General features: G+C 38.0%; 1 protein-coding gene across 1 annotated transcript in view; it reads right to left on the minus strand.

The window, feature by feature from the left end:
• dnah5 (dynein, axonemal, heavy chain 5) overlaps positions 1-13,230 on the minus strand; it is a 94,633-nt gene that overhangs the window by 51,533 nt on the left and 29,870 nt on the right. Inside the window, exons 24-40 of the mRNA XM_041246737.1 lie at positions 12,235-12,470; positions 11,708-11,926; positions 11,421-11,483; positions 10,111-10,349; positions 9,646-9,886; positions 9,081-9,280; positions 8,765-8,918; positions 8,350-8,513; positions 8,068-8,224; positions 7,651-7,863; positions 7,017-7,241; positions 6,352-6,524; positions 4,634-4,812; positions 4,030-4,217; positions 3,241-3,435; positions 2,798-2,932; positions 2,570-2,681 (exon numbers count right to left, since the gene is read on the minus strand). Of these exons, the coding sequence (XP_041102671.1) occupies positions 2,570-2,681; positions 2,798-2,932; positions 3,241-3,435; positions 4,030-4,217; positions 4,634-4,812; positions 6,352-6,524; positions 7,017-7,241; positions 7,651-7,863; positions 8,068-8,224; positions 8,350-8,513; positions 8,765-8,918; positions 9,081-9,280; positions 9,646-9,886; positions 10,111-10,349; positions 11,421-11,483; positions 11,708-11,926; positions 12,235-12,470 (3,093 nt within the window). The remainder of the gene's footprint in view (positions 1-2,569; positions 2,682-2,797; positions 2,933-3,240; positions 3,436-4,029; positions 4,218-4,633; positions 4,813-6,351; positions 6,525-7,016; positions 7,242-7,650; positions 7,864-8,067; positions 8,225-8,349; positions 8,514-8,764; positions 8,919-9,080; positions 9,281-9,645; positions 9,887-10,110; positions 10,350-11,420; positions 11,484-11,707; positions 11,927-12,234; positions 12,471-13,230) is intronic.

A 13,230-nucleotide genomic window follows, 5' to 3' on the forward strand; every position in this document is an offset into this window, starting at 1 on the left:
TGTGCACCCAAGTGGAAAGAAGTAGAGCAAGCTGTGAAAAAAGCAACGGCATCATCATCTCCAGGGCCTAATGGAGTTCCATACAGAGTGTACAAGAGTGCTTCTGGAGTTCTACGAATCCTGTGGAAATTGATGAAAGTGGCATGGGAAGAAGAGGTTGTACCAAGAGCATGGTGCCAAGCAGGTGGAGTCTTTATACCAAGATTTTCGTCAGCATCATTACTCAGAGATTGTCAAACTTCCTATTAAAGAACTGCTTCATTGACACTTCAGTACAAAAAGCAGGAATTCCAGGTTTCCCAGGATGCTTAGAACACATCAGCGTAATCTGGCAACAAATCCAATCAGCAAAAAAGGAGAGGAAGGAGCTTCATGTGACATTCCTGGATTTGGCTAATGCGTATGGTTCAGTGCCACATGAACTTCTTTGGGGAGCATTTGATTTTTTTTTAGCGTACCAATGACAATATCAAATTTGGTGAAAGCCTACTTTAGAGATTTGCAATTTAGTTTCAGGACTTCAGAATTCAGCACTATATGGCAATGCCTAGAAGTTGGAATAATGGCAGGATGTACAAGTCCGACTTGAAATGACATTAGTAGATTGACGTGACAAATGAGTAATGGAGGCAGCACCTGTGCTGAAAACTGGAAGAAAATGGGTGGCAAAGAAAGCTGTGGAAATTGCTAAGGCTGCCCTTCGAATCAGAGATATTATGGGGCAAGTTCAGCATGGAAAAGGAGGTCTTGGTCTCAGTTCAGCACCTACTACATGGCTCAAGGCAACCCCAGCTCAACGGAAGAAGCTGGTAGCCAATGAGGTGAAAAAGCAGGAGGAGAGGATCAGGTGTGTAAAGGCCGTTTCCCAGGCCAAGCAGGGAGAATGGATGAGATTGGAGAGTGTGGAACAACGCAAGATTGGCTGGCAAGACCTATGGACAATGGAACAGAGCAGGATCAGTTTCCTCATCAGATCAACATATGATGTTCTCCCCTCACCACAGAACCTAAACCTCTGGGTGGGTGAGGATCACTCATATCCTTTGTGTTCATCACCTGCAACATTAAGGCACAATTTGACAAGATGTAAGGTGGGTCTTAGCCAAGGACGGTTTACTTGGCGCCATGACCAGGTGCTGCAATGTTTGGCCTTAACATTGGAAGACAAGCGTAACCTGACCAATAAGTTGCCACCAGTTCCATCAAAGCATTACACACGACAATATACCTCCATCCAGGAGAGCAACCACCAAGAAAAGGTGTTAAAACCAAGCCTCACCCAGCACAACTGGAAGCTGCTAGAGACTGTAAAATACTGGCAGATGTTGGTCAACGGCTTATTTTTCCACCTGAGATTGCCACCACTAACTTTCGACCAAACATTGTCTTGTGGTCTGGGTCAGCACGCCTTGTTCATCTGGTAGAGTTAGCAGTGCCAATGGAAGGATGCTGTGGATGAAACATGTGAGAGGAAGAAACTTCGGTATGCTCAACTAGCTGCTGAAGCGGAACAGCGAGGATGGAGAGTCCAAGTTTACCCAGTGGAGGTGGGTTGTCGAGTATTTGTGGCACACTCTACAACCCGGTTTCTCAGAGATGTCGGGTTCAGTGACCAAGAGTTGCATCGCACAGTGAAGAACTTATCTGAAGCAGCAGAATGGAGCAGCAACTGGCTGTGGTTGAGCCGGAAAGATTCTGGATGGGGATCTCAAGCGCAATAGAAAGAAAGCAACGCTGATGTATGGGTAAGTCAGCTGGGCTGAGCTGACTGGGGGGACGGAGGGGGGTGATGCTGGGACGCCAGAATCACTGTTGAGCCCTCTTGAGGTGTCGTGGGCTAGTCGACAAAACACAGAGGATAGAAGGTACTCACTTGAAGACCCCAGAGATGTACCCTACTTAGCTCAATCCAGACAGTTGTCATGCTGATGCTCTGGGGAGACCGCACTGGGTTGATCCCCAGAGCCAGCACCGCAGCCGTTGTGTGCTGATGCGCTGGGGAGGCAAAATAAGCTGATCTCTGGAGCCAGCATTACACTTCAGCAATCAACACCAGATAGAAGGATATCTACATCATCAGATGGAAAGCAACGCAAATGGATGGAGATGCAGATGGATCACATTAGTTTACTGTAAAGCTATGTCTTAGTTGGTGCTTATCTTGGTGACAGCAGGGTTCAAATCAGTATGAAGTTTAACATCTACTCTCATGTAATGGAAATCATTAGAATATAACAGTTGTCCTGCATTATTACACTTGCCTCAAGTGACTGTATACAGCCATCACTTTTTTCATGCATATGGTGTATCCCTATAACCAGTAAAGAAAAAAATAAGTGCACTTTCACTGTAAACAGTATATATATATATATATATATATATATATATATATATATATATATATATATATATATATATATATATATATATATAATATATATATCTTTGTCACAAAGACAATCATTCAACACAATTTAAGGCAATCGCGTTACTGCTGGTTGAACTGTTACTTTAGTATTTTCCTTATGTGCTGGTTTCAATAAAATAAACCTCACTCAAAACAGACAACTAACCTGTTTGTCAATTGCAGCTTCCAAGTCAGGGTACCCTGCTTTGTCTAGTTGAATGCCAGGGAAGAGATCTTCAATTAGACTCAAGAAGAGTGGCTCATCTTCATCAATCTGCAAAAAGTCAACCACAGGACACAAACTTTAATATAGAATATATATGAACACATATAAATGGGTTAAACTCTGAAATAAAGCAATTTCGGAACAGTGTACAAGGGAATACTCACCAGTTTGGACAGATTCATGTCACGCAGGACACGCATGACGATGGTGGACTCTGTGTCGCTGGGAGTAGATCTCTTTGCTGCTCCAAGTGTACGCAAGACTGACAAAATGTTTCGGAGACCAAAATCATAGTGCACCTAAGGTATACAGAATAATACAAAAAGTGTATAAAAAAAATAGAAAATGTGAATTACATAGATTCAAAATGGGGAAAGCGGTTTTATGTGCCACTGCAAAATGATATCCATTTGCTAGATTAATGTGGAAAGTCATTGTAGGATCTGTGGAAACACTATACAGTCAAACATGCTGATAATGGCCATTCTAAAGGACTATCTATAGAAAGGTGGTCCTTCTATAGCAGTGGTCTTTAATATAGGGTTAAATGTATTTCATGATCCACTACATCAATCTAAAGAACTCCATCATTGACAGCCCATCGCACCTGTTTGGAAAGCTGTTCCTCACACAGTTTGTAGAGGGTGAAGAACTTCCTGGCAAGCAGAATGTTGTCGTTAAACCCACAGCTGGCCAACTTGACTCTAATAATGATCTGGCGGTCCGGAACCATCATGGCTACAGTACGGAAGTTGATCTTCAGGTTCTCTGGAAGCTCTTGACGACCAGCATAGCCTGGGTTCTGATTGCAAAAATAAAATGGGGAAGATGATGAGCTTGGCTTCAAGAAGATAAGGTGGCCTAATCAGTTCAGTGCTAAAGACAGAGACATAGGATCTGGATTTTAAAATGCACTTGTCACAGGTGCATACCATTTTAGTGTCACACTTGGTACTAGCAGGAATGGGCAATTTGGGGTATCTGACCATTTTTGCTAGAAGACAGTAAGCATGGCAAATGATGATCTACTGTAAGCAGAAAACGCTATGGAGAACTACAGAGAACACATGGGGGGATAATAAAACAGCATTAAATATTAGGAAAATGTAGATGATATAAAGTATTCCATCAATGTTATCCTCTGTTGTATACTACAGCATCTATGGTTTATATACTTGTACACACGAAGAGTGGTTAGTAGTTGTTATTGTGAAGGAATAAGAAGGCACATATCATAATTGTTACCAAAAACGAGTTGTCCTGTTTACATTACCCATAGGTAAGTATTGAGACCATTACATAACATTAGGTACTATCTCTTTACAATACATCCTGTAAAATAGTTTTCTTATTGATAAATGTTTTTGACTAATTAAAATAACCTATAGAGCCCCACCATGGTCAGGAAGATTCCAAACTCTGGGTTCATTTCCACATTATCGCCATCAGTGAAAATGAAGTTCTTCTTGCGCTCCTTCTTGCAGGACAGAACAATAGAAATCTGCTGGGCAGCTACTGATAACACTGGCAGGTCAATGCGATTAAACTCATCAAAGCAGCCCCATGATCCCGACTGAGCAAGACCTGATACATGACAAAAGTTACAGTAAACTAAGAGAGCAAAGAAAAAGAAGGGGATCACAATTTAAAGTAGTTGTTTTTGGGAAATGATATGGACGAGAACTTACACAACATACTCCTATCATGAGTGCTAAATATACCATACAAGAGGCTCAGATAATGCATTTGAGAAAAAAAGGTAACATAGTTTTGTGGTGGAAGACATACAATTCCACTCCACAGCATCATACATACTGGACTTCCAGGGTTCTTAGAATGTGCCTGTGTTGTTGTGTCACTATTTTTATCCTTACACAAGTAATTCTTTTCTAGAAAAAAAAAAAAACCTTCTCCAAATGAAAACTTTTTATTTTATGTTAAGGCAGACATTTGCTGTTAGAGAGTTTAGCATTTACATAAGAGTCAAAGAAAAGGCAAACCTTTAAAAATGCGTCCAAGGCCACGGAAGTCCATCTGGTCAGAGCAGTTGAAGACCACAACGTATTTGCCCAGACACCTGCCCATGTCCTTGGTGGTTTCAGTCTTCCCTGTTCCAGCAGGCCCAGCTGGTGCTCCTCCCATACTCATTCCCAGCGCCTGAGCCAATGTGATGTAGCACCTGGATAACAAACAACAAAGGATTAAATGGCTACAAAGAATGTCCTTAAATAGTAAAGCAGCTGATTGGTTAATGACAAAAAACAGTGTTATTGTATCGAACTCATGGTATAGTAACAAGAGCTTTAGTATGGTTAAAATTTGGTTGGAATTTATTTTCTTATGTTGACATCTACTTTTGTATGTATTTTAGTATGCACTATTGTAGACTAAGAATAAATATGTTTGAAGTATCATTTGTGTTTGTAGTTGTTTATTTTACCATACATGTAACACTTCATTACACATTTATTAAGCTTTTAAAATTATGATACAACTCCTCAACCCAATACACAATTTGTTTATAGTTCATTGTTCAGTAAATTCTTCTAATCAAGCATTTTCTCTGGTACTGTTTTGCTCGCCTCTGCGATAAATAAACTCAACATGGTTACAAGGAGCCACTGAACGCTTACAGTATTATTAGATGATGTTATAATATGTGCATACAGACGTGTGAAGGTGAGAGTGTTCACTGTACATAAAGTGTGGGGGGAGTCTGACAATATTACAAATACATTCAGCAAAATCCATGTCAACCATCTCAATCACATTAGGTATTCCATTCATCTCCATGGTGATATCTTTTGAAAACAAGCCCCACATTGCATTTTTTAACTGTTAGACTAAATGTTTACAGAATACTTAACAACCGCTATTAGGACCATGTTGCATGATTTGTTTAGGATTAATACTATGACCAGCGCATCCTACACTCGACGCAGATCGCCTTTATTGGATGCCACTCTGGAGCCCCTGCCACTGTACTTTATGCAGTGTGTTCCAGGCTTAAGGTTACAAATTGTTAAAACAAATAAACAAATCTCATTCATAACCACAAGTATATAAAAGTCTAAAATATTTTCATAACTACAAATACTGAATTATTTAGTTAGTCTCTGTATCATCGTCATCACAGCTGCGGTCTGTTAAATTTTAGTTTCAAGGTGAGTTGTATAGTCTTTCATTAATTAAAACTGAAATTAAGACAATTAACACAGATTTGCTTTTAAATTCCCACGCAACCAAAATAAATATACTCACAAGAAGCACTGCGCTATTAGCATTATTTCGGAAATCAACAATTTCGGAAATCACATTAGCATGATTATTTAATAACGAGATAGGCATAACGACCTCTTGAAAATGCCAAAATCAATGTTACATAACGATTTATTGATTAACACTGGAGTTATTTACAAACTTTTGAAAATCCTGCCCAATGTGTTGAACGCTGATGTATTAAGTGAACAGCTTTTTCATTATTTTCTAAAAGCATTTAGTTGTAATTAATAAAAGTATGCCCTGCTTGCAACTGTCAGTTTAACTACATTAATTTATACAACTTCTATACTTTAAAGCTATAAATGCATCACGGAAGGAAACATATATAAATATGTTCTATTTCACCAATACATTACAATACAAATAACCTCCAGATGCTTTAGCTTGACATGCCCAGAATGTTGCTGCAGAAGCTGAAGTAAAAGACACTAATTACCTGTCAGTGAGAGGAGTGATAACTAGCCTGTCAGTACAACCCAAGAACTCGTTCTGGTAGATAAACCCAACATCAGTGATATTAACAAGCATCTTGTCAGAGTCCTCATTGAAATAAAAGCGGCACTGTTTCAGCCATTCAAAATCACTCGGATTTTTGATGTGCAAGCGGCACTGCAGAAAAAGACATTGAAAAGACATAAGGACACTTTATTAATTTCACTTAACTCATGAACACCATCGGCAACTGTTAGTTATGAAAACTATTACAATGAACAGAAACAGGATTTGCAAAAAAACAACAAACTGCAGTAGAATAGCAGAACAGTAAACCCATTGAGGACAATTAACACAGGGCCCTAATGGCTGGTGGGCCACAATAAACTCCAAGTCAGTGGGGTCATATTGTATTTCTACTGGGGGATTCTAACAGTAAACTGTTTAGAGTAATGAGAATTATGACAGTTATTTAAATGGGGTTCTATATTAGTAACCTTACAGAAACAAGGCACTCCATACAAGAGTAATGCAAAAAGATTATAATGCTGCAATAGATGTCCACTAAGCTAAAATGGCTTTGATACTGTAAAATAGCTTAGTTTAATATAGATGATTATTGTAAAATGGTAAGTGTTATCTAAATATTTATTACTGGTTTGGACTCACCAGGTCATCAAAGATATCCCTCTGGTGTACGTGAATGGTGATCAGAGTCTCATATTTAATGCGCTCCATCACGCTGAGGTCCTTTGTTGTCATATCAATCAAGGTGGTTAGCAGGTCTAGGAATGACTGGTTTGTCTTTGGCATGATCTTCCGGTCAAACCTGGCATTTGTTAAAGCTTCTTCTGAATCTCTGGTCCAAATCATTTGAATTCCAAGTAAACCAACCTAAAGAAAGACAGAAAGAAAAAGAAAAAAAACAAAGCACATTTCATTAAAAAAAACACACAAAAAACACCACCATACATTTGTCTAACCTCCAATGATTCATGATACATCTTCTGTATGTCTGAAGGTAAAGGAGGCAAAGAACAGCTACCTTTGCTCAATGTGGAAAGAAATGATTCTTAAAAGGTGTACATTAAACTTGTTAAATTTACATAGGAATACATCTCTGTAAGTAGCTTGAAAATTACACAGAAAGGTAAATGCATTTTCAAACATTCCAAGAATTCAATGCTAAAAGAAAAAAAAAAATACAACACAGATTTGGGTTTCTTTTTACAGAAATACACTATTATACTTTACACACTAAAATGCACAATTCATTGGGTCCCAAGACACTCAGATTATGTACCTGTGCTGGAAAGTAGTTAAGGAATTCTATGAGTTGAAAACTGGAATCCTGAATGCCCAATGCTGCCTGGCGAATAACAAGGTGTAATGATCTCTGGGATTCCTTCAGCAGAGCATTCAGCCACACCTCCACATTGCCCTCAGCCATCACTGGCTTGTCAAGTTCAACAGTCTCCCCCTCACGGGAACATATAGAGAGGATTCGATCATACACCTGTAGGAGAAGCAGCAATAAAAGCTGATGCGTTATTCACCTGGCTGACACATGCATTCAACTACCTGTATGTTTTTATTTATATTAAATACTCTCAAGATGAGCACTACATATTTCATAACCAAGCAATGAATGTGGCAAAAACACACTGGAAACACTATCGTGAGCAGCAAAGCAAAACAAAAAGCTAATAGTGTCACTTACCTTATCATGAAATCGAACTGTTTTAATATTATCAAAGACATTCAATAGATGAGCCTGGATGGTATGAGAGTCGGACGCCTGACCCAGAATCTCCAGAAGGGCAGGATCAGAAACAAAGAAGAACCGAGGGAAAAGCAGACGCTTCTTTTCAAGATAGCTGAAATAAACACACAAATTATTCATATGCAAAAAAAAGTCTAGTCTTGTCGTTTCACAAGATCACTTGTACAGTCCACTGCATTATGAAAGAAATTGACGTTTGATAAAATTTCGTAGGCTTACCCTGTAAGAGACTTCTGACAGATTTCCAACTGTTCCAGTAGGTGAGGAAGTAGCTGGCCCATGGTTTCATCTCCCACACAACACTGCACAACATTGGGCATCTCATGAGCTCGGGTCATGATCTTCACCCAGGACTTGTCAATGTTGGAGAAACGCTTAGCTTCCTACAGTGCAAAAAAGAAAAGAAAAAGTTTAACAAAAGAAAACCAATAAAAGGTTGGTTGATGGATATACAGATGCGTAATACATTGGAGCCTGCATAAATGTTTAAAAAAATGTTTGTTTTTTTTTTATTTTAAATGTGCATGTATTTAAAGAATTATGTTTGATAAAAGTGGGGCTTTTGAACAACACTTATGTATTCACAGCAACAGTTTAAAAAAAGTTATTACACTTTGTGTATACATTCCCTTACCTTTGGAAGTTGCTTAGCAATGTCTCCTCCAACAAACACTGCCTCCAAGTAAATCCACAGGTTTTGAACAGTCATCCAGTTCTCTATAATATCAGTGGTATTTGAAAGGTTTTGCACCCATTTCTGAATCTGTGTCTTAAATGGAGTGTTGTATCTGTAGAAGAAAGGATAGTTCACAAATTACATACGAATACCATAGCAGTTTTAAAGATCTGACATTTATGAAATTCTTGTTATGGTCTACACAGCTTAGTGGAGTGAATGTAGTATGAAATATTATATTATAACCCAGCTATAAATGTTAGTCTTACATTACCTGTTACTCATAAGTGACCCTAAGATCATTAAGCTGTCCTCCATGTTGGCAATGATTTCGGAGGTGCTGTCTCCTCTTAAAAGCAGCTCTCCGCGAGTTTTGAAGTTTGCAAATGTAAATGTCTTGTTATCCCATTCTCCTATCACCTGCTTCAGCTTCTGTTCAATATCCCGTTCCTTGACTGCACTGATACAGATGTCCTACACAAAACATTCAATCACAATATTACCAATCAGACTAGTATATACTACCTTTTACAGCAGTTCACACATTATTAAACTACATTTTAACAGCTTTTTGTGATAATGCAATAGTCTTGTACTATAACCGTGACATAAGGAAAAGTGTATTTTAATGGGTGCTCTCCACTTGGTGTTTATTTGTAACAAGTATAGTCTTTATTTTATGTCATCAGCACAAAGGTAAAACATAATTCTTGTCAATGAAGATTCTTAATTTATTACATCCAAGAAAGTATTTGTTATTTGCTGCTCACTTAATGTCATAAAAATAAAAAAAAAGCTGACAAGACCAGCCCCACAAAACCTCTTATTTAATGGTTTACCTCTATTTCCTCTTTGCATTTCAGAAGGGGTGCTTCCATTATGTTTCTGAGTTTGAAGGTATCGCTTTCAACATCAAAGCTGTGTCCTGTTACTTCTGTTATCCTCTTCCAATGGCGAGCCATCATAGCCTTGTTGGTCATCAGCTCCAGTAGAGGGCAGCACTCATTGAAGTCATCAATGGTTTTCTTCAGGTCGAGGAAAGCTTGCCATTCTTTTAAGGCACGGGGAAGCTTGCGGCATCTAGGTTGGGTGAAGAAAGCAAGAAACACCTTCCGAATTTTTAACCCATGTAGCAAACAATATAGAAGACTTGTGAACAACTTCTTCAGATCCCCAAGACTCCTCAGAGTAGCAAACTAGTGAGATAACTATGTATATGATACATCTGAGTTAATATAAAACTGTAGAGATTAAAATCAGTGTTATTTAACACCAAACAATAAATAAACAATTTCCATTCTTACCGAGTCTGAAAATCCAAAAGCTCGTTGTTGATTTTTTCAATGTTGACATCGGACCAGAGGATGTCATAGTAGCCATTGACAGTGTCGATTACATTATTGTAAAGGCTGTACAGTTTCTGGAGGAGGGTCAGCTGCTTCTTGATTTCCAGCAGCTGAGGGTACTGGGTAACAGGAAGGCCAAACAATTCCTCACCACCAGTGTACGTGATGTATTTGCGATACAAGTTGTCAAAGCGATTCTGGTGGAATAAAATAAATAAATACATTTTAAAAAAATCAGACAAGCAAACATTACTGATTTTATGAAGGAAATAAAGTTTACTAAAACAATTCTAAATGTATACTGCGATGTGTGTTCAAAGCCTCATAAATGTATTGAAATACACTGAATAACTAAGCTTTCCATTCCAATTATTTTGAGTTGCTACCCACATCGAATGTTAACGATAACAAAAATAGGTTAACATTACAACTACCAGACATACATATATACCTAGAACTACCAGAGTAGCCTTTTTAATCGCTATATTCCAATTCATATAAAACTATTGTTGCATCTCACGCTGTTTCTGACAACATTTCAACAGTGTGTTTGGTACACGTGAGGGACACCTGTAACAGCACGAGACTTGGGGGTGTTATGGGTGTTATGATTGGTTGCATTGTTTAAAATGTTGCAAGTTTATGCAAATGCTGGGCTATAAGATGAGATGGTTTTAGCTGCTCAGAGACGACTTTTTGGATGCAGCGGGAGCTTCCGAAACTGTGGAACAGTACAGAATTTCAGTGCCCAAGATTTGTTTGACTGTTTTATTTTATACGAGTGTTTTCTGTTTACTTCTCTTATTTTTTGCCCGAGTTTGGTTCTGTTGGCTATTCAACAGTACTTTCTGGGCAGTCATTTTGCTGGTCTATTCATTTTCACTAGGCAATAAGTATTGTTTTACAGTTGCTGATAAATAAATCACGTCTGAAAAAAAGTATACTGTTGTAGCTATCTCATGCACACTTAGCCAAGCCTACTGTTTTTACTGCCACAGTCAAAATGACAGCTCCAGTAGTTCTAAGTATAACGTATTATATCTCCATAAGTTTTTGCTACCCGGGGTCTACTGATGCTTCGAGATGTTTAATACATACATTTAGGAAAAGTCCAAAAAGTGCTGGCGTTTAGCTACCAATTCAGTAGAGAAAAAAGCATTTAAAAAACGTGATCGGTCAGACTGCTCTGGTAGTTCTAGTGTTAAGGTGTGAAAATGAGAAAAAACAACATTGATTTCTTACATGAAACCATTTATTATATCACATACCTGAAACATTATGAGTCGGTCGCTGGCATCTTGAGGTGCTAAATCAACAACCATTGGTCCATCCTGCAGAAGAGAAACAATAGCCAAGTTGGAAAGTTAATAAATGTACTTATTTATTTTGTTAGACCATGTTCTGACATTTATTCTGAACAATGTAAAGTGTAAGTATTTTACTCAGTTTTAAACATTAGCATAATACCACTGTTCTGATCAGGAAAGTAAAAATGAAACCAACTAAACTAACAAAAGTCAAAGTACAATGGTTGGTTAGTCTGTCTCCCATATACCTCATCATAGTCCTTGTAAAAATGATCACAGTCTTCCACAAAGGTCTGCACATTGCTGATGAGATCTCCTCTGAAATTGGGCTGCAGGGACACCAGTTCGTTCTGTACCTCACTCCCCCTCACCAGCAGCTTCTCCCAGGTGTACCGCAGGGTGTCAACCTTCTCTGTCTCCTCTTTTGCCACAAGGAGGTCATACTTATTTAGCATTGCATAGGATTCCTGGAAAAAGACAACATATGAAATTACTTTATATGTCTCTGGATACCACTGACATCAGACTATTTTCTATTGTGGAGATACATTTAGAAAAATCCACAGATATAATAAACAGTTTCAAGGTACTAGAATGAATGTGTTGTTTCATACCATTGTGACATTATTGGTATATTACAATGTAAACATTTTGGTAAAATTCCACTTTTGGATTATACCACTGTAGCTGTCATTGTGCACTGTTCCTTAGTATAGGACCACAATGTCTAATGTGCCACAATTTTGCAGCTTCTAAGGTCACAGGCTTGTCTTACCTCTATAGGGCCAACTTGAAAATCAATAGCAATTTGTTGCTCTCTTATTTCTTTCAGTGAAGCCATGGCTATTCGGATGTCATCCAAGTCCTTAATTGGACGGTTCATCTTCTTGCTGGCTTCCTCCACAAAGGTGAAGATGTTCTCCATCTCTGTCCTGTACTTTTTATTGCAGTGACGCCCAAAGTCTACCATCCAGGCCTTTGTCTCTGCAGTCAGAGCCATCTTCAAGTCAGCTGTAATATAAGTGTTAATAACTTAATATAAGCAACTCATTGAATGCATTTTAATAAACAGCATGTGTCTGCTTTATTATGGTGCAGTCGCACTGCAAAATTGAACCCTGTGATGCAACAGTGTTTAATAGTAATTGATATTGTTTGATATTGATAATCATTTTCATATTGCGATACCGTGGGATTTAAAAAAAAAATACAAAATTCTCGTACGTTCGCTAATACTGCTAAAAATACAAAAATGCAGTATAATCAAGTTTATTTTTATTAGATACAATAAACCTTATACATATCAATCACTGTCAGTCTCGTGGGCAAAGAAACACCACACACAAGTATTATTTAAACATTTTATTCCATCGATTGGCGTTTAGGTACCAAACATTATTCACATGCTGCATTAAGTTTGGCACTATTGGCCGTCCGTAAAGTGTTGCTAGTGTCAAGACAAATTTTTAATTATTTCAAGGTATGCGCATGCGTCAGCGGTTCATTGAATTTTGTCAGTGTGATTACTTACGCTACTATTAATTTATTCATCACTATGGTTTAAATGCAAACTTTGTATTATAAATGAGATGTACTTTTTAGACATTAAAACAGCATAAAAACATCAAAAAACATCTTAAAATAATAATAATAATCAGCATTATTAACACCGTACGTAATACTTTTAGAGGTGTCGAGAGTCAACATGTATATGCAGAGCAGCTTAAAATTGAATTACTTCCAAAATGGCTAGAAAATTAACAACACTGAA

This window comes from Polyodon spathula, chromosome 4, assembly GCF_017654505.1.
Source record: "Polyodon spathula isolate WHYD16114869_AA chromosome 4, ASM1765450v1, whole genome shotgun sequence".
NCBI classification, from domain to species: Eukaryota; Metazoa; Chordata; class Actinopteri; order Acipenseriformes; family Polyodontidae; genus Polyodon; species Polyodon spathula.